Consider the following 20930-nt stretch of genomic DNA (forward strand, 5'->3'; position numbering starts at 1 on the left):
CTGAGTCTCTGAATCACCCTGTCCCCAGCCCACGCTTCCGTCTCCGTCCACATTTAGTCCTGTTTTGTTTTTCCCTTCATTGAGGCTCATCCTTGACGCCCGCAGCCATCTCTAGAGATTAATGCAACACTGTGCGCACCCATCTGTTTTCACCCTCCTGCCTACTGGTTTCCAACGTGGGTATTTTTCCCTGTCGCTCTGTCCTTTCTTGATCACAGATGGCTTCTTTCGACATCAGAAGGAGTCACTGTTAATTTATGCAATCATTGGCGAATGTTGATAACTTCGTCTTTTATTTTGTGAGGCGCAATCGATGGATAAGTTGCTGTTTGTGTGTTTTTCTGCAAATTTAAATCTGAGTAACATTTTTGTTTCACTCAGGTGACATCACTCAGAAGGGCTACGAGAAGAAGAGGACTAAACTCCTGGCTCCCTACATAATCCAAACTCCAGGTAAGATCAGATTGCCTCTTAGTTTCTGAGAACACACACAGACTCTACTGGATATCTGGACCCCTTACCTTATTGCTAAGGTCTCTACCACAGAGAAAACCATTTCAGCCTGTTGTGTTGGGTGGTTTTACTGTCCTGGCCGTCTTACAGTTGTCCAGATGTTTTCCTGAAGCCATATAATGCAAACAAATACCCCCCAAAAACAGATATACTTCCTGAAAATTAAATGCATTTTAATCAAATCAAGAGGCTGATGTACCATAAGATACAAACATCAAATTTCTGAGTAAGCCTTTTATTTATTTGAGCAGCCTCTAAATATTTGTGCTTATAAAAATGATCAGAAAGCCCACTTTCTTATGACTTCCAAGTAGAAAAGTGTTGGATTATACAACTAGAGACGTTCCAATCTATATCCAAATTCCCCAGTTTCCCTTTTAAATTGCCTCACTGCTCTGCACACTGCTACTGAAGGTAGGAAACTGACCTTTCTTGCCTCAGTGACAAAACACTGAAGAGTTTTATTAGTGCCACTTATTGACACTTTAGGTTTAGTATGTCCAGAAATTGTTTCGAATGAGGCCAGCGGGCTGAAAACGAACCCATTTCTGAGGGCTTCTCTAGTTATAACTGGACAGTTTTGAAGCTATTTTGTCCAAAAGGTGAGCTCACAGAGTCTGGAACTTCCTCTGTGGATTATAAAGTTAAAGTAGTGAAGGTCTTTGTATTTTTCAGGGTGATAACTGACCTTTTGTTCTCTCAGATCTATCAGTATTGAAACACAAATGTTCTGCTCACGTGAAAAACTACAGATGTTCTTGTTTATATGGGATATTTTTCACACTAAAAGAGGTTTGTTGTTTTTGTTTGACAGTGGCGCCCCCTCAGAATGATGCACAGCCCCCTGCTCCCAGTTCGTCCAGCCACGCCCCTGCTCCGGCCCCCGCCAACTCATCCCGGTACCGTGAACGCCGCTCTCGCCGGACACATCGTAACGGAGGAACCAGGGATGACCGCTACAGATCAGGTCAGAAAACAGTCTCACTGATATTTAACTTGCTTCTCAAACTTTGAGCACCTTTGATGAGCCTCCATCAGCCGGTCTTGATGAGTGAGCCGGTGTTTAAAATCACACTCTGGGCCGTCTCAAAGGGACCAATTAAACAGGAGTTAATTAGAAGCGTGTTTGTTTATGGGAGTGTGAGGAGATTAGAGAAACCGTCAGCAGTGGAGGACTGCAGCTGGGGAACCCCTTTGTGAGGACCCCCACTCTCAGTAATATGATGTCACTGGTTGGATGTGTGTGACGGTACTTAGTGAAAAGCCAACACTGATCTTGATGGGGAAACCTGATGGTGGAGAGTCTGAGCAGTCGAGGTAAAAGGTCACCGAAACAACATGGAGAATACTGCTAGTGTTCATTTGGACATCCTGCGTACCGTCTCTTTCTGCTCTGCTCTTGTGGGAATCACAATAACACTCCAGCAGGCTCGCTAAGAAGCCATATGAACCAGATCCTGACTGTTATACCGAGTTACTGAGGAAACAAATGTTTAAAAACAACTCAGGAAAACAGAGGGAGAAATCAGAGCTAAATCAAAAATTCAAGAGTGACTCAGATAGGACCAACTCTAAATGTGCCGATCCAACATTTCACATGCATCAAGAGTTGTTTTGAAAAAAATTACATTTGTCTGTGAAAATCTGGTCCTTAAAATACCTTAGATACGTGTCAGCCTGCATTAGTAACCTGTGCTAGTGAGCCACATTTGTCTAGTACTGTATCGTTACAAGAGCTCCACCCTTTTTTTTTCTTTCAAAAATTTAACTTAACTTCGTCTTTATTAGTTTGTGTCATTTTTTTTAAATCAAAAGACCTACTGTTTTTCAAAGCCTCAACATGTTTTTCTTCAAGCCTTCCACATTCTATTTTTAGATCATCTGCTCCACAGTTTCTCACTCAGGGGACCACAGTTTGCACTTTAGCTTCAAATGTGACAACAATGCACTGCCTGTTCAAATTATAATAAGAAAAGTAATTCAACTGTTTTTTTCATCAGGAAATGATCCCAGTTTTTGTTTCCTCAATATTCACACATTTGACTGCAGCTTTTGGGCTTCTTTATTTATGAACAGTAAATAATTCAACGGTGGTTCCAATTCCTTATTTAAGTATTTTATTGAGCCACATCCAGGGAAGCCCAAGTGCAAGACCTGCTGCTGACTGATAAGGGAGGGGAGCTGGAAGAGAGAAGAATAAGAAAACAGCACAAACCTGTGGAGTCATCTGAAATGTCAGCAGCAGTGGATCTATACAGAGTCACTGGAGGGAAACAAGATGCAGCAAGAGTCGCTGTGACAGCCAACTCACTTCTGCTCAATGTGCATTTCATTTAAATCAATAACACTTTACAATATATATTTTAAAACTGTGTTAAAATGTTCCAGTGACAAAGTTATGCTATCTTTAGGTACTGATAAAAAAGTGAACTTGGTAATGGTTGGATGTTAATGACTATAATATTTTACTATTTGTACTAGTTTTTACAGATTAGCAGTTGCAATTAGTAACGCTCCAATAAAGATTTTCTTCTCCAATACTGATTGGAGTCATAAAAACCAGGAATTTACTAACACAAAGTTCTAATGAGATGCTTTGCAGCTTTAAAATGTGATAAAATGACCCACATTTCATGAGTATTACATGGTTAACATCAGAAATCAGAATAGTGTCCGACTTAGCTCAGTTATTTTGATGACGCTGCAGTCTCTCCTGTCTGTTTTTTGAACAGTCCACTTTCTCCCTTGAAAAAGATGTTTTTAATCTCAATTTGATCTTTCTGCTTAAATCAGGGGAAAAAATGTAGCTCCAACACAGGATTAGCTGGTTTAAGTAAGAACTACAATGACCAGTAGCGTCACCTAAACGCTGCTAAACATTTTTACTACTGAAACTGTTTTGTGTTCAGAAGTTACATCAGAACCAACAAATAAAGATAACCTTTATTATCTACTAGCTGCTTCTGCTGCCAGTGTTTTTTGTGTGTGTGGAGTTTTGCTAAAGTACAATGCTAATGTTAGCAGGTTTAATCTCTGTTTTGATATCTCCTTGATGAATTGACTTGTGACATATTTCAAAACTTACACACATTTAAATGTTACATTGCTTCATAAACGTAGAATTTTGCTTTGCAGGTTATAAAATTCAGTAAGTAATTTTTCAACTGCTCTATATGCTTAGATGGTGGATTGGCACATAAATACTTGTAATTTTGACACAGGAAGTGTGCAACTTAAAAAATGCAACTGTCAGGTAAATAACTTAAATAAATAAACAACTTCAGTCAAAGCAGTCCAGTTTGAGATTTTCTGTCACGGCTGCACAATTCATCAAAATTGATTTGTCATAGCAATGTCAGCATGTGCATTATTGCCATTTCATAGAATTGCTCAGATCAAAATATTTAATAGACTATAATACTTGTATATTTGGCCTGATAAAAAGATTTGACTATCTTTTATTCTGACCTTGATACAGATTTTACTGATTAATGTCTTAAAACTTAAGACTAATGGTGCTTATATTGTGATAAATGGATGGAAAAGAATTAGAAGTGAGGATATGTGGATTAATTGGAGTTGATGTCATCATTCTAGTATTCAAAATGATATCCAATGTCATGCATACAACCATATTTCTGTGCAGAACTTTTAAAGTTGTATGTATTCATAATAATCAGACATAAAAAGGACTGTGAGAAAAATTAAATCCAGTGATGTTCCATCAAGAAGTAACGACTTCTGCATGTGCCGCTGTGACACGCACCGCAAACAAAGCAGAACTTTTGTGTACATCCACTTTAATATGTAGAAATTTTACTTCTCTATAGAAGTTGTGCAGTTCAGTTCAGATAGGTCATTTTTGTTTAGTTTAATCAAGACCTTGAACCCAAACAACCTGAACAACAGAAAACTATGATATAAAACATAACTTTATAAGCTGTAAAGCCTGGCCTTCTTCAGACATTTCAGCACTTAAGCAACTTGACTCCTGCTTGGCTAACAGTAAACACACTGTTTATCTTCCTACACTTCAATAGGTATGGCCTATAAACATTATTACCAATTCCACATTATTACTCTTATTATTAAGCTTCAAGTGTAAATGAAAGATTGAGCCTCAAACTTGTAAAAAATAAAACAAAGTTAAGGCAAAGAATTCCCTGTTTTGTTTCACTACTTTCATTTAATGTGCTACATATGTACCATATCAGGCTTGTATTGTACCACTGGATTCAGCTGTCAGTGTAGCTTGGACCTGTAGTTAAACACGTGCCCAGCCTCTAAACGCCACACTGTGTCTGTGAAACTCCATCATCCTTCAGGACACGTTTGAGGAGTCACCCTCTCCTGACGCTGAAAAAATGCACATTATGAAGAAGGATAATTTAACCCACAGTAATCTGTTCATCAGAGTGCCATTTACGTAATTATAGTCCCCGTTGCTGCTGTGCAGTGGGCTGCTCTTGATTTATTTTTATCTCTCGATGTTCAAACAATTTCACTGAAGTAATAAATGTGTTTTCTCTCAGTGCATAATTCTCTTGCACATGTTGTGTTGCATGGTCTGAGCGTGCTCCCGGTCACGTGGTGCCATTTAATGCGCCTGTGGGTGTCATCGAGTGAACAGCATCTCTGTGTTTATTGCTGTGTGCATTTTTTCTGTGTAGGCTTGCGAGTGGGCTAATACATTATTTTATTCTCTCCTCGTGGCTTCATTCTTTGTCGAGAAAACATTTTCATCACTTCTTCCTCGGATTTTAGCGGTGTCTTGGCAAAAAAAAAAGCTAAAATGTTCTCGCTAAGAAACACTGAAACATCCATCCGTCCAACCAACCATTGAAATGATCTTGAACCTTTATCTCCAATATGTGTTGATAATAAAGTAATCCTTCTCATCAAGTCTAGATAGATTTAATCTTGTAAGATTATTGAATTGAGTTTGCTTGCGAGATCTAACAAGAAAAAGAAAATCTTCTATGTGCCAATGAGAAAAGTTTTTTCCTGTGTTCACACCTTATGAATCTAGAACTTCCAGAGCTTTTTAGCAAGTTGGCCTGCAAAGGCCGCGGGCTTTTGATAGCAAAATCTTAAACTTTAGGTCCATTTAAGCTGATTTTTTTTTCTTCTTTTCTTTTGGTTTTCTTGTTGTCTGGTTGTTTTTGCGTCAGAACTAGAGTATGTCGGACTCAAGGTGTGTACTTTTTCCTCTGCCTATGCAGATATCCATACAGAGGCTGTCCAAGCTGCACTGGCTAAAAACAAAGAGGAAAAAATGGCGCTTCCAATGCCAACCAAGCGGCGCTCCACTTATGTGCAGTCCCCCATTGAAACCCGGACCCCACCAGGTAATGCCCAGAAGAAGTCTTTTATCTCTCTTTCAATGCAGCTGTAAATTTAGACATCAACGTATTAAACTAAACATTATGCCGTGTTTTTTTTTTTTTTTTGTCTTTCACAGATTCCTCATCAGGGTCTGAAGATGAGACATCTGCACGCAGACAGTCTTCAGCGGTCGCTCCTCAGCCTCAAGTCCATCCCAACCTGCAGAGCTCGGACTACTGGATGAACCGCTCCGCCCAGGGCTCCTCCACCTCATCCTCCGCGTCCTCCACGATGTCGCACGGTGAGGCCAAACCTCAGGCGCAGAGCCAGCCTCAGCCTCAGTACAAGCCGCAGTACCAGCCGCTGTATCAGCCTCACCATCAACCCCAGCAGCAACCTCAGCAACAACCTCACCGCCAGCCTCAGGAGCAGAGCCGCACTGCAGCCGTGACGGACATGCTGGCTCACAGTCGCATTGGTGAGGAAGAGTTTGATGAAATATTCATGGACACAAGTTGCTCTCGTAGTCAAAGTTTGCCAAGGACCCTAAAAAGTCCAATAAAAGAATATTCACCATGTGTTCATTCTACTATCTGGTTAATTATTTTGTAGATCAATGCCCCTTTTTGCCACTATAATGTTTATTGTACATACACTTGCTGGTGAATATTTAAAAAAGGAGAAAACCCCCCCGAATATTCACCATGTTGTATATTTTGTAACATATGAACAGAGCTACAACCCTTTACAAATTTGTCAGGTACGTTAAGATTTTCCACAATTTGTCACCTTAAAACCACCAACTTCAATATGTTTTTTTTTTTAAGATTTCATGCGATCATGAATTTATGAAATAGTTCTCTGAGCATTATAACTTGCCAAATGAAGAATCTGTTAATAATTAATAGAAAGTAGAAAAATCATTTATTCTGCACAGAGTGAAGGCTAATATCCATAGATCCATGTTCTGTACACTAGGAACTAGAGAATGTTGCGTTGAAGTCATTACAGTAAAGTCTTGTTTTTTTGAATAAAAAAAGGAATACCCCAAGGTTCAATACTTGGCCCACTGTAACTTTTCAAATTTTTATAAATAACCAAATGATACATCTGTTAATATTTTATGGAAAGTTCAGGAAATAAGTAAATCTCACCTTCAAATAACAAAATAACTCTAATCTGGTACATGCACGTCTCTGGGGTTTGACAAAACATTTCACTGCATCTAGTCCACCTGCTTACTTTTTTGTGCTTATTTCTAGTGAAACTTGTTCGCACTTCATTTTCTTTTCAGCTCCTTCTGAGAACTCCGCCCCTCCTCCAGATGTGACGGCTGTGGCCCCCCCTTCCAGAGGCCCCCGGGTGGACCTGCCCTCCAACGCCGTCGTCCGAGGGATGAGCCGCGGGCACAGCCGCTCCAGCATGATGGAGACCGCTGACGGTAACAGCTTCGCCACACAATGGCCAAACCTAAGCCTACGCATCTTTTTATTAACATTTGCCTATTTCTCTGTCATGAGAAAGGTGTTGATTTTCATCTTTTGTATCACATGCATCAGACTTAATGTTTTTTTTGTCTTTTTGATCCTTATTTGACTGGCTAACAGGGAGAACTAATATGCAGAGTAAGGAAACTTTTCATAACCACAGCCTCTTATCTCCTGTTTCCTGGTGAACCCTCACTCTCCCTGTCGTTTGTACTGGATGATCATAGAAGGGAATACAACAAACAATCCTCATGTGTGGCCCTGAGACTGAAAACCGTTCTCCCAGATCTCTCTGTGTTTTCCCAGTATTGATGACACCCACCTAGAGCTGCTGCTTTTCATTGCCCAACAACAAAATGAATGCTGATTAAAAGCCCAAACCCATTCTAAAACTTATGAAATGGAATGAAGAACAGCAGATGATAAGATTTTAAGACATTTGAACACATCATGATGTATTGTAATGTTTGCTAGAGCTGTGAAATGTCACTTCTTCATTCTTTCGTGTTTCCGCCTTTACCCTCTTCGTAGGAGTTCCTGTGAGCAGCAGAGTTTCCACAAAGATCCAGCAGCTGTTAAACACTCTGAAGAGGCCTAAGAGACCCCCACTCAGTGAGTTCTTCACTGATGACTCTGAGGAGATCGTCCAAGGTATGTTGGCTCATAGAACTCATTGACCTTTACCCTGAAGTCGAGTTACAACTACTTTATTCATAAACATGTACACAATGCCATCTAGTTTCACATTTGTGGATAGGTAATGTAGTAATAAGAAAATGTTACAATTTAATGTTATGTAATGTCATTCCCATCATTTATGCACACTTTTTTGCATTGTTGGAGGTGTTTCAATGTTTGTATTGAAACACCTCCCGAAAAGGTGAATTTTTTTAATGAAGTTCTTAAAATGCAACACTTTCACATATGTCAGAAAAAGTATAATTGGAATAATCAACCTTTACAGAAAGGTAAATTGTAAGCATAATTGATCCCTATGATCCAAGCACTGAACCCTGAGGAACTCCATAGGAAGTGTTTAAGTCTTTATGGAAACTTTTACAAATATAATCTGTAGCCAGCAAATTCTACATCAGTGCAGTGGAACAAATTTTTGTAAGATCATTAAATATGACTTATTCCAAGTACCGCCTCCTGGGTAGACATTTAAAAATGATTTACCTTTTCCGTTTGGGTTGTTGTGTCATAGAAGCAATAAGTAAATATAATATTCTCCTCTGTTAGCACTAAATACATTAATAAACTAACAATCTTTTTGCTGTTTGCTCTTAAAATTAATTATATTACATAACATTATTAACTCTGTCTACTTATTTCTGGTCTGCACATAAAGTCCTTATTTTGTTTTCGTTTACTTAGTAGATGTAGCTTCAGAGCGGTGCATGTCTGATGACATCACATGTATCCTGTCTCTGCATGAATAAAGAAGATTATGGGTGTACAGTAGGGACAGTATCTGCGAGCTGTAATGAATGCATTTGGCTTGACTTTGACGTCCTAGTAAAGACAGTTATCCATCTGTAACCTACCCAAAAACCATATGTGGTCTCTGCTCATCACAGTGCCCCAGCCGGACCCCAACACTCCCAGGCCGGAGGGCCGTCAGATCATCCCGGTGAAAGGGGAGCCTCTGGGAGTGGTCAGCAACTGGCCACCAGCCCTGCAGGCAGCGTTAGCTCGCTGGGGGGCCACTCAGGGAAAGAGCCCCGCTCTCACTGCCCTGGACATCACGGGCAAACCTCTCTATACCCTGACTTATGGTGAGACGCAAGATTCAAGTGTATGACCAAGAACGTAAGGTTTTTGGTCAAGACGGTGTTTTTTAAAAAAAAAAATCTGCCTGAAAGTCTTACTGAAAATGTAAAAATGTGTTTTATCCGTGACATGAGGTTGCTTTGGCCGTGGTAACATGTTGCCTCCTTCCCACCTTCTGTGTGTTAGGGAAGCTGTGGAGTCGCAGTGTGAAGCTGGCGTACACACTCCTAAACAAGCTGGGCACCAAGAACGAGCAAATCCTCAAACCTGGAGACAAAGTGAGGCAGCAGGCACACAGTTACAGAAGAGGATTATTAGGACAGGAAGGAAAATCTGCTGCAGACATTTTTTTAAAAACCTCCAACATTAACTGTGAAGATTCAGTACCATTTTACCAACAAGCCACATCCTTAAAATCTAGTTACAAGTAACAGGAAAATGTACTTATCATATTTCCACTTGCTAGAAGGTGTGATTTATTGTGCCTTGTGACACTGTTCAAACCTCTTACACTTTTTAGTATTTCAACATAAAAACACAGTTTTTCTTGCAATTTATTGGGAATTTATGTGACAAACTAACAAAAAGGAAGTGTATGACTGTAAAGTTGAAGGAAAAAAAGTATTAAAATTTAATACCTTTATATTTCATTTGTATTTAGTCCCATTTTCTCTGATGCCAAAGTAAAATCCAGTGATAGCAATTGTCTACAAATGTCCCTTAATTAGAGTCCACTGGTATAAATTAAATCTGAGGGAAAATACAGAGATTGCAGGTGGTACCATAGGATCTGTTGACAGGACAAAGTCATTAGACACAGATATTGCTTCAAGTTGCTCCCCACTTTTTGTTTCCCTGTAAAACAAAATTAAGGATGAGAATAGTTTCTTAAGGGACCCCACAGAGTTTTGCATAATCAATAGAAGTCGAGACATAAAGCAATCCTAAAGAGAAAGTTACTGTCTCGGTAGGTGGCGCTGGTGTATCCAAACAGTGACCCAGGAATGTTCTGGGTGGCCTTCTACGGCTGCCTCCTGGCTGAAGTCATACCTGTACCTATTGAGGTACCGCTGTCTCGCAAGGTATGAAACCGTTCACAGCAACAGGCTCATTTAGAGGCATATTTTGTGATTAACTACACACTGTGTTTTTAGGATGCAGGTATCAGCCAGGTGGGCTTCCTGCTCGGCAGCTGTGGAGTCGGTCTGGCTCTGACGAGCGAGATCTGCCTGAAAGGTCTGCCAAAGACCCCCACTGGTGAAATACTGCAATTCAAAGGTATGGAAGGTGCCTGGAGTGTGCAGAGATATGTCAGAGAAGAATATGATGCATTTATTAGAAGATGTGCCTTAAAACAACGAGTTTTAACAATCAAAGGACCAGTAACGTATTTTCAGCATCTCTCCATTAAACTGAACGCCAAATGGTCCAAACTTTGTTACCTAAAATGAATCTCTAATACACTATGGCATCTAGTTTGCAGTGCATATAATTTAGGGCAGTCTTGAATAACGAAATGAAAGAAACTACGTAGTTTTAGCATTTTTTTAAAGTGGTGCAGGCAGAATTACTTGCCTTCTGATGAACAATCTGTCTGAGAAACACAGGAATATACAACAGTTTAATGGTTTGTTTGATTAAAGCAGATTCTCATTTGAACCAAGTTAGAAAGACAAGTGAACTAGCAGGGGCAGAGTAATGTTAGGGATATACTTAGAATAAGTCCAGGCAGTTCAGTAATGCTCTATCTTGGTTTTGTGTGGTAAAAAATGTTAAATGTTCTGTATTTTGGTCCAGAGAACATCAAAGCACTTCTTTATGGAGGTGAACTGCATTGTATGGGCCATGCAGATTGAAATGAGGGTTTTGTTGGTGTTACTTTTTCCCACAGATATTGAAGTGTCTAGTCAGCGAATAAATAACGATCTCCCCTGAAGCAACAACTCTTCAGTTTTATCCGATTTGACTGGCGTGTTTCTATCTCAGCTAAATCAATTAAAGAGTGAGAGAGGCTTCAGGCGTCACATTATCACTGTTACTCTCCTAATAAAAACTAATACGCGATTTTAAATGTTACATTTTTAGGATTTCTTGAACAGAACTGTCAATCTCTAAATAATCAAACCTGAAGCATGTTTTTATTATGTTCTAGTCAACTCTCCTACTTATCTCATACTTAATAAAACAGTAGTACCTTAGTCTTGGTGGTTCCTGCTTTAAACTGCTTGGAAATAAAATGGACGGTGCCTTTCTAGTGAAATCTCTAAATTATTTTAATCTAAATGTTTAACTTACAGTTTCCTGATGATACTCTTTGCCAGGTTGGCCTCGAATGAAGTGGGTGATAACAGACTCTAAATACCTGACCAAGCCATCCAAAGACTGGCAGCCGCACATCCCCACAGCTAACACTGATCCTGCATACATCGAGGTAACAGAGCTGGGCTCACTGACTCCCCTCCTGATTCTGATTTTAGCCTGAATGATCCATCTAATCCTATTGATAATTCATTTCAGCGTGTTTAAGGACATGTTTACACCTTTCTGGTCACATTCTGCTCCCTCTGTGTGTAGTACAAGGCCAGTAAAGAGGGCACAGTGGTTGGGGTGGCCGTCTCTAAAGTGGCCATGCTGACCCACTGTCAAGCGCTGACCCAGGCCTGCAACTACTGCGAGGGTGAGTGGATTATTGGTGATGGCGTCATACAACACATCGAACGGCAAAATGTTACAACCTTCTTTATGTTTCTGTTTAAAGGGGAAACTTTAGTGAATGTCCTGGACTTCAAAAAGGACATGGGCTTATGGCACGGTGTTCTCACTGTGAGTATTTTCCCTCTGAATAAATTCATGCAATGCAAGTTTAAGTGAAGTAACTCTTCTAAAAACATCCGGAGCCCCTTACAGAAGAGTCACTGTCACTGTTCTTGGCTTTATTGAAGAAAGAAACACAGAAGCATTAAACCAGGGATATTTCTTCAGGAAAAAAAACCCCTAAACAAAACAAAGAGAGTAGACAAAGTTAATGGCATTATTATCTCCATCAATGGCTCCTTATAGTAAAAAAAAAACACAGCTAGGCAGAATCACTAGGTCAGGATCAAATCAAATCAAAATCAAATTTTATTTGTATAGCACATTTCAGCAGCAAGGCATTTGAAAGTGCTTTACATCATATCAAACACAGAAACACAACGCAAGATAGAATCAACAATCAAAACACAGCATTAAGTCAGGTTCCATCAATAAATTTGTAATTGATTACATTTCAAATACAATTCTAAACAGGTGGGTTTTTAGTCGAGATTTAAAAGAAGTCAGTGTTTCAGCTGTTTTACAGTTTTCTGGAAGTTTGTATCAAATTTGTGGTGCAAGGAGTATTTTCTATGAGCGATAGCAGGATTAATTGCAAATAATGCAGAATTGGAGAATTGATGGGGCAAGTATTTGAGAGACGGAATGTGGTCAGTGGATCCAGCAGCATTAGCCTATAGCAGAATAACTATAAAGATTTTTTTTTACAAAACTAAAGCCACTCTTAGGAATAAGATTCATCAAGAACAGACAACTAATAGAAAACCTATTGTTAAAGTTAGATTATGATCAGTGAAAGTTCAGCTTTTCTTTCTTCAGATCAAGAAACATCTGGAAAAGATGATAAAACATAAAAGGAAAGTAATAAATTAAGCAATAAATCTGATTACAACATTTTAACAGCTGACAATTATAACAGTTGAAACATCAAAATGTAAGAATGCTGCCTTGTAGGTTGCCTTCAGCTAAATGTTACTCTGTTTTTCTGGGGCGGGGGGTTTGTCCCAGGCTGTAATGAACAGGATACACACCATCAGTGTTCCCTACGCCGTAATGAAAGCTTGTCCTCTCTCCTGGGTGCAGAGGGTCCACATGAATAAAGGTAAATGATGTCAGTCTTTTGCTTTGAGCCTTGTTGTTTAAAATCCTGTGTGACTTGGTGAGTTTGTCTTCCTGCTCTGCAGCTCGTGTAGCTTTGGTGAAGTGCCGTGATCTGCACTGGGCCATGATGGCTCATCGGGACCAGAGAGATATCAGCCTGGCTTCACTACGAATGCTCATTGTTGCTGATGGTGCTAACCCCTGTGAGTAAATCTGAAACTCCTGGTTCTAAGCATGTCTGACAAAGTCTGGAGTTTATTTTAAGTTTTTTCCACATCTGCATAAAAATGGGAAAAAAAATAATTTGGAAAAATATTTGTTTCCATTTGTGTTTGTGCTTTAAAATTGACCAAAAACCTACTATAAATTATTTTTTAGCAAAATGTGGCATTTTGAAATCAAAATCTTTGAACATGCCTTGTTTCAAACCCAAATGGATCTGATGTAACATTTCCTATCTGCTCTTTTCCAGGGTCTGTCTCTTCCTGTGATGCCTTCTTGAATCTGTTTCAGTCACATGGGCTAAAGCCTGAAGTTATCTGCCCCTGTGCCGCCTCCCCTGAGGCCATGACAGTAGCTATCCGCAGGTACCTCACTTTTCCTTTGTTCTTAACATTGTTTTTGTGGACTTTAGAATGGGAAAAAAAGAACCTGAACAAGATAGATGCATTGCCTTATCTTAATTTTAACCAAGCTCACTAAGCCTGGACACTACAACTGAGGACATAAAATGCTTTTAGTTTTCTCCATTCTCTGCAGACTGTTGCAGTTCTGCTTATATGTCTGCTTTTCTAAAATCTAACTAGATTTGTCATCCAGTTAATGAGAGCAGACGTAACCTTATAGGAGGAATATTTTAAAAAAAGATTTCAGATTATGAATTATAATGGTAGCTGCTGCAGTAAGAGTCAAGAGTGTGAATAATCCATTTGTTTACCACCATAGCCACAAAGCAACATAATACATCTATGCAACGACCCCAACTTGGGCTGAAAGACACCACAACCTCAATCAGTTTTTCTGGAACTGCTACTTTAATGAAAATGCATACTTGTACATTGGCTGATAGTAAAAGTGGTATCCAAAGCGATGAGATGGATGTAATTACAAATATTTAATTGAATTTTCGCTTTCTTTAGGCCGGGCGTCCCAGGTGCACCTCTCCCCGCACGGGCCATCCTTTCCATGGGTGGCCTGAGTTATGGGGTCATCCGGGTCAACACCGAGGACAAGAACTCCGCCTTGACCGTACAAGATGTAGGACACGTCATGCCTGGGGGTGAGGACAGAGGGAAGCAGGCATTAGTCATGTGAAAAGCAAGAAAAATAAATGTCATGTGGATTCAGATTTTAGAGGAAGCTGCAACAAAGCCACATCGAAATTTACTGGAATATAGGCACATAAAAGTACCATCATGCTTTAGCCTGTCAGAGGGTGCCGTCTGGAAAGCCACTGCATGAAAATAATAGTTAGTCATCACAATGAGACATCAATCATAAATTTTTATGTTTGGTTGCAACAAATCACTTTTCCGGCTCATGAATCCAAACAAAACAAAACAGGCATTAACCAGCTGGTTCCAATAGATCATTTAAAAGAACAGTATCGTAGACTGTAATGTTTTACAAACCCACAGTGGGAAGTGGGAACAAAATGAGACCAAAAAGCCTGTATGTACAGCCTGAGATGTTACCAGTGAACACTTACTGGATGCACAACAGCAATGCTCAGCTTTTCAGCTCATCAGCAGATCTCACACTTAGTTTTAAAGTCTCAATGCAAACTGAACTGAATCATTTCTGCTTTTTAAAACTTTATATGAGCTATTTTTGAGACACAGCACTCCAGTGAGTTGGTACATGATGCTAGAGAGATAGTACATGTTCATATTTTTGTAGAACGTTTAGGTTTTCTGGATGGTAACAACACGCAGCAGCTAAACTAAGCAGGTTCTCACGTATTCCAGGTTTTAGAAACTATCTCAACAACTTTTACTCACATGCAGTTGGTTCTGCTGCCTTTGTAACTCTATCAATTTGGAACAAGTCATCTGACATGTCATGTTAGTACGGTCAAACAAATCCCATACTTAACTGCAGAAAACATAGATTTAGCTGACATTTTTAGCTGATGTCCCTGACAGAAAGGCATCAGGATTGTAGCCAGCATGTTCAGTGTCATTGTTTAAGGCATTCCAGTTATTTCATGGTTTCCTCTTTTGTACTTTCAGCTCTGATGTGTATAGTTAGGCCAGACGGGCCTCCTCAGTTGTGTAAAACTGATGAGATAGGAGAGATAATAATCAACTCCCGTGCTGGAGGCACGATGTACTACGGCCTGCCTGGACTCACCAAAAACACTTTTGAGGTATGTGTGAGGTGGGAGATGATCCAACAGCCTGCTGTGTGTGTGCTGACAGGAAAGGAGAGGGGAGCTGTTTAATGTGGCTTTCTCTCTGTAATTTGCTCAGGTGATACCAGTTAATGCTAATGGAGTTCCTATTGGAGAGATTCCATTTGTGCGGTCAGGACTCCTGGGGTTTGTTGGCCCAGTAAGTACAACTCATTATATCATCTCTAGTTGTGTGAAACCTGGCTCCCTCAACATGCAGGATACTGACTCAGCTTTTGGCCCCTCCTCCCACCTTCACAGGGCAGTTTGATCTTTGTTGTGGGGAAGATAGAAGGCTTACTGATGGTGAGCAGCCGTAGGCACAACGCTGACGACCTGGTGGCCACCGCTCTAGCTGTGGAGCCGGTTAAGACGGTGTACCGTGGAAGGTAGACATGCATGTTTCACAGTGTGTGACTGTTGATTTCTCTCTTTATCACTACTGACATCTAGTGGTTGAAAGCAAACATAGCATGTAGAAAAATGCAGTTGAACAGTTCAGTTCGTTGCCAACTTTTTCATGTCTCTTCACTTCATAACCACAAACTTTTTACTGGGAATGAATGTAAAGTATTGTGTAATTGTGAAGTTTAGAAAAATAATGCGTGATAAAAAATGGAGAATAAATCTGATAAGTCTGACCTGTTTGTCTTCATTCCCCTGAATAAAATCCAGTGCAATGGTGCAGTCAATGATATATTGTCTTCTGAACTACTTTATGTTGGTTTATTTATGTAAGTTGCTAAAGGGATATAAATACTTTTGCTATAGTCCTTCTATTTTCACTAGGCTGTCAAACTGTTTCTGTATTCTCTGAAAAGTTTTCACTATTTGCTCTTGTTTCTATTTCTATGTCAGGATCGCGGTGTTTTCAGTCACCGTGTTCTATGATGAGAGGGTCGTAATTGTCGCAGAGCAAAGGCCAGACGCCAGCGAGGAGGACAGCTTCCAGTGGATGAGCAGAGTACTTCAGGTAAGCAAGAAACTTCTTAATTAATGTTTTCAAACAACCAACATTTGACCTGGTTTCCTGGTTTCCCCTCTAGGCAATCGACAGCATCCACCAGGTTGGTCTTTACTGTCTGGCTCTGGTCTCTGCCAACACCTTGCCCAAAACACCCCTCGGCGGTATCCACATCTCCGACACCAAGCAGTTCTTCTTGGATGGGAACTTGCACCCCTGCAACATCCTGATGTGCCCCCATACGTGTGTCACCAACCTACCGAAGCCCCGCCAGAAGCAGCCGGGTGAGTCTGCCATAAGAAGTACTCAGTCATTATTATTGTCTGTCTACGTACTGTACGTTAATCTGTTGTGCTACTTTTTGTTAACTAAATTTGACAACAGATAGTGGCCAAAAAAAATAATAAAAATAATATACACAAAACTTAAGTACACAAAGATTAGGATCAGCTTAAATACAATAAAAACATGTGAAAAATAACAATAAAAAAGGTATAAATGCACATTATGGTCAATAATTATCTGGTTCTTAACATATTGTAATCATAAAGTGCTAATGTGTGTAAATTTGAGTTGAAATATTTTTTTTTTTTTTTGGTTTTGCCTTTATTTTGTTTGTTAGATGTAAATCCTGTTACAGTAACTGTGGTGGTATGAAAAGTAAATTAAGCTGTATATTGTACTCACATGTCAATAAAAAACATTTAGGGTACTTGGTTGTAAGGTGCCTGTTGGCTTCTGTTTCTCCTGAATCATTAAGATGTTATTGTTTAGTACTTGATTTGTAGCAATGTTGATAGGATTTTTGTTTCCTCTATATTGACATTTGTATCTATTTGTGTAACTTTCCTGCTACATTAAAACAAGAACTGCATTTAGTTCCACAATCATAATTAACTGTGATTAAAAAAAATCTTTTCATGTTAGATCTGTTGGGTTTTCGATGCGCAACGATGTTTTCCTCTTTCGTAGTCGGTGTCGGTCCTGCATCCGTCATGGTGGGGAACCTGGTGGCGGGGAAGCGGATCGCTCAGGCTGTAGGGAGGGATCTCGGCATGATCGAAGACCAGGATCTGGTCCGAAAGGTAGTTTGTCCTGAAGGACTTTAATCCACATGTCCAACCAAACGCTAGATCCTAATCTATTAAATTACTAACAGCATCTGCCTCTACATAAGCTTCAGGAATGATGAACACGCAGATACATTTGATACTCAATATTGGTGTTAGTTATAAAAGTGATGATTGGATACTATCCACTGCTACAATAGATTCAAAGACTTGTTTTACAGAAAAAATCTGGATTCTTCTTTCCTTCTGCTCTGTGTTTTTTTTTGTTTGTTTTGGATGTAGCTCTGTATGTGGCCCACTGTGATGGTAAGAACTGCAGTCCTCGCTGGCATGATTCCCCACACCTGTGTTTATTCTGGTCATGTGTTAACCTGTGCAGTGGTGCATGCATGTTTGATTTTTATAAGATATGCATCCTCTGATGTTCACTACCTCTCACACCAAAGTTGTTATAAGAGCTGTGTTGACTCAGAGCAGAGTTGGGTAGTAGCTAGTTGCATTTACTTGAGTAACTTTTGGGGGGAAAAAATACTTTTAGGAGAACTTTTACTCTGCTGGACTTTTTATTTTTACTTGAGTAATTTTATTATGAAGTATTACTACTCTTACATGAGTAAAATCTCTGAATACTCTACCTATTGTTCTTCACTGAATGGAGAACAAACTTTTTTAAACTAAAATCTAAGCAGATCTATACACACACTTTCCGTTTTTGTATGGAAAAGACACAAAACATAAGTTTTATATTGAATGAAATTGATTTGGAAAAATTTTCTTTCATCTGATTTTGTTTTTTGTAATTATGTTGTTTATATGAATTATTTTTCATTTAGTTCCTTAAAACACAAACTTTTTTCATACAACCTTATATTTTGATCTGTTTAATGATGTATTTTTTTAATATTAAATGAATTATGTTTTCATCAGTTACTTAACACTTGAGTAATCTCTTTAACAATTATTTTTTTACTCTTGCTTGAGTAATTTCTCGGACGATATGTTTTACTCTTAGTTGAGTAAAATATTTTGAAGTGGTCCTGTTCTTACTTGAGTACAATTTTTGGGTTCTCTACCCACCTCTGACTCAAAGTGAGAGTTATACATTATGTTGGATGTTTATGTTTATGTTGGATTGTTTGTCACTGAGCTATGCAGCCTCTATGCACAACTTTTATTTTTCTCCCATCAGAATTTGCCCTGTGTAATTGTTTGCGCTTCTATAGATGTGCTGTTGTTCATTAGTTTTCTCACCAAATTGCAGCATCAGTATTTGACTGAAGCTCTTCAATGGAGGGCCCAGACTGACTCAGACCATGTTCTCTATGTTCTCCTTAATGCAAAGGTACAAAGTTACTCCTATCTGGTTTTTCCCAACACTGATTTCTGCATTGCTACATTATGTGCCTTTATCTCCTCTTTTTTTGTCCTTTAGGGTGTGACAGTTGGGACAGCAACCTGTGTTCAGCTTCACAAGAGAGCAGAGAAGATAGCAGCTGCCCTTTCTGAGAAAAGCAGCATCAACACCGGGGAGAATGTGGTGCTGCTCTATCCTCCTGGCAAGTTGCCTCTGACTCTGTCTAAAGATGACTTATTATGAGACTTAAATGATTTAAATTTTTCATAACACTGTGGTTGTCCTCCATGTTTTTCCCAGGGATCGATTTGATCGCGGCCTTCTACGGCTGTCTCTACGCTGGCTGTGTTCCGGTCAACGTCAGGCCTCCGCACCCGCAGAACCTGGCAGCCACTCTGCCGACTGTTCGGATGATCATTGATGTATGCCTGTTTAAAAATGTTTTCATCACGTTCCTTTTAAATAATCATGCTAACATTTATGCTGAGATATAATCAGAAACTTGGAGATATTTAATTTATTTGGATATTTGCAATGCTTTGCAAAAAGAAAAGCATTCATACTCCAGAGGGCATTAATAATGCCTGTACTGTCAACAAATACTCCACAATTTCCAAAGTTTGGCCTGTTGTGTTTGAATCAAACCCTGCTTTAAACTTCTCCATAACTTGCCCCCTGACCTGTCTGCTGTGTTCCTTGATCGTTAATATTTGCTAACAAACGTCTGAGGCCTTCTCAGAACAGCTGGATTAATACTAAAATTAAACTACATCCAGCTGGACTCTGTTTTAGTCAATTTCGGAAGGCAATAGTTGCTCTTGAGCTGAACATGTGTTTATTCATATTTTAAATCGCAAAAAATGTTCTTTCTAAGTGACAAATATGTTATATTTTGTGTTGGTTTTAAACACAATAGCTTGGTAAAATTGGTCTTTGTGGTTTTAATGTAAAAAAATAAAATAAAATTGTGGTTCAGTTCAAGTGGTACAGCTACTGACTGTTTAAACTCACGTTGAGATTATCGATATTCTTCATGTTTAACAGTTGAGTGACCTGATGAACATACATTTTGTTTACAAAACAAGTCTAAATCATTAGCAACATCAGCTGAACAATTCAACATCAGAAAGTGCGATCATGTTGCATGATCGGGTGTGTGGGTGTTTGCTCCTCGTTTAAATTTTGCAGCAGCTTCTGCTTTCCTTATGAATCATTTCGGTGTTTTGTTGCCAGGTCAGCAAAGCTGCGTGCATCCTCACCACGCAGAACCTCATGAGGATCCTGCGTTCCAAAGAGGCTGCAGCATCTGTTAACATCAAAACCTGGCCAACCATCATTGATACGGGTAATAAACCCACTGATTCAGTTCAATTTAAACATTTAGGGACAATTCATGACATGTCATCTCAAGGCACATGAGAAAGAAAAAGGTCAGTTCCATCCAATCATACATATATTCAAATTGATCCGAGTTAACAAACAATCCAGTAAAGTTCAGTTCATTATTAGAATTGGTTAGAGACATTTTCTGTGTACTGAAACCCAGCAGATTTCATTGACTTAAAGCATTCACTCCTCCTGGATAGGAATGTTGCAACAGCAGACAGTCGCTCACATTGTGTGGTTGACTTTAAAGTAATCCCTCTTATTAATCATGCATGTAGTGACAGTGGAGAGGAAAACTCCCCTTTTAACAGGAAGAAACTTCCAGCAGAACCTGGCTCACTGTAAGCCACCATCTGAAACATAAGACTAGAGGTTTCAATAGATGGAGGAGATACATAAAAATAATAGAAACTCAGATTTAGGAGAGCCTTCTGAAACATGTCACCTTCAAGCTTGGTTGTACAACATGATTCTCCGAAGATGAGTTATAAGAGATGCATACCCATAAAATGTTATTTAACAAAACATTATTTTGTATTTATTTCTTACTGTTCTACATGTGTTTTCTTTTTTTTTAAAGCCTTGCTCTGTTCTCGTTTGCAGATGAACTCCCTCGCCGACGCCCTCCACAGATCTACAAACCTCCCACAGCAGAGATGATTGCTTATCTGGACTTCAGCGTCTCCACTACAGGCATGCTCACTGGCGTCAAGGTGAGAGATCCTGCTTCTTGCATGTCTCTAATAAAATT

At 39.4% G+C, this 20930-nt stretch overlaps 1 protein-coding gene across 2 annotated transcripts in view; it reads left to right on the forward strand.

Moving 5' to 3' along the window:
- dip2bb (disco-interacting protein 2 homolog Bb) overlaps positions 1-20930 on the forward strand; it is a 43571-nt gene that overhangs the window by 15166 nt on the left and 7475 nt on the right. Inside the window, exons 2-30 of one of the 2 annotated variants that reach the window (XM_028002073.1) lie at positions 382-453; positions 1328-1480; positions 5736-5861; positions 5975-6316; positions 7133-7279; positions 7857-7976; positions 8906-9103; positions 9285-9376; positions 10070-10180; positions 10253-10376; positions 11420-11529; positions 11673-11775; positions 11857-11921; positions 12921-13014; positions 13097-13216; positions 13486-13600; positions 14153-14292; positions 15245-15381; positions 15485-15565; positions 15667-15794; positions 16264-16378; positions 16452-16653; positions 17342-17454; positions 17722-17745; positions 18701-18781; positions 18872-18995; positions 19094-19215; positions 20027-20138; positions 20783-20892. In XM_028002073.1, coding sequence (XP_027857874.1) covers positions 382-453; positions 1328-1480; positions 5736-5861; positions 5975-6316; positions 7133-7279; positions 7857-7976; positions 8906-9103; positions 9285-9376; positions 10070-10180; positions 10253-10376; positions 11420-11529; positions 11673-11775; positions 11857-11921; positions 12921-13014; positions 13097-13216; positions 13486-13600; positions 14153-14292; positions 15245-15381; positions 15485-15565; positions 15667-15794; positions 16264-16378; positions 16452-16653; positions 17342-17454; positions 17722-17745; positions 18701-18781; positions 18872-18995; positions 19094-19215; positions 20027-20138; positions 20783-20892 — 3581 coding nt within the window. The remainder of the gene's footprint in view (positions 1-381; positions 454-1327; positions 1481-5735; positions 5862-5974; positions 6317-7132; positions 7280-7856; positions 7977-8905; positions 9104-9284; positions 9377-10069; positions 10181-10252; positions 10377-11419; positions 11530-11672; positions 11776-11856; positions 11922-12920; positions 13015-13096; positions 13217-13485; positions 13601-14152; positions 14293-15244; positions 15382-15484; positions 15566-15666; positions 15795-16263; positions 16379-16451; positions 16654-17341; positions 17455-17721; positions 17746-18700; positions 18782-18871; positions 18996-19093; positions 19216-20026; positions 20139-20782; positions 20893-20930) is intronic. The other variant, XM_028002074.1, reaches the window with a different exon arrangement.

Source organism: Xiphophorus couchianus, chromosome 20 (assembly GCF_001444195.1).
Source record: "Xiphophorus couchianus chromosome 20, X_couchianus-1.0, whole genome shotgun sequence".
In the NCBI taxonomy this organism is placed as follows: domain Eukaryota; kingdom Metazoa; phylum Chordata; class Actinopteri; order Cyprinodontiformes; family Poeciliidae; genus Xiphophorus; species Xiphophorus couchianus.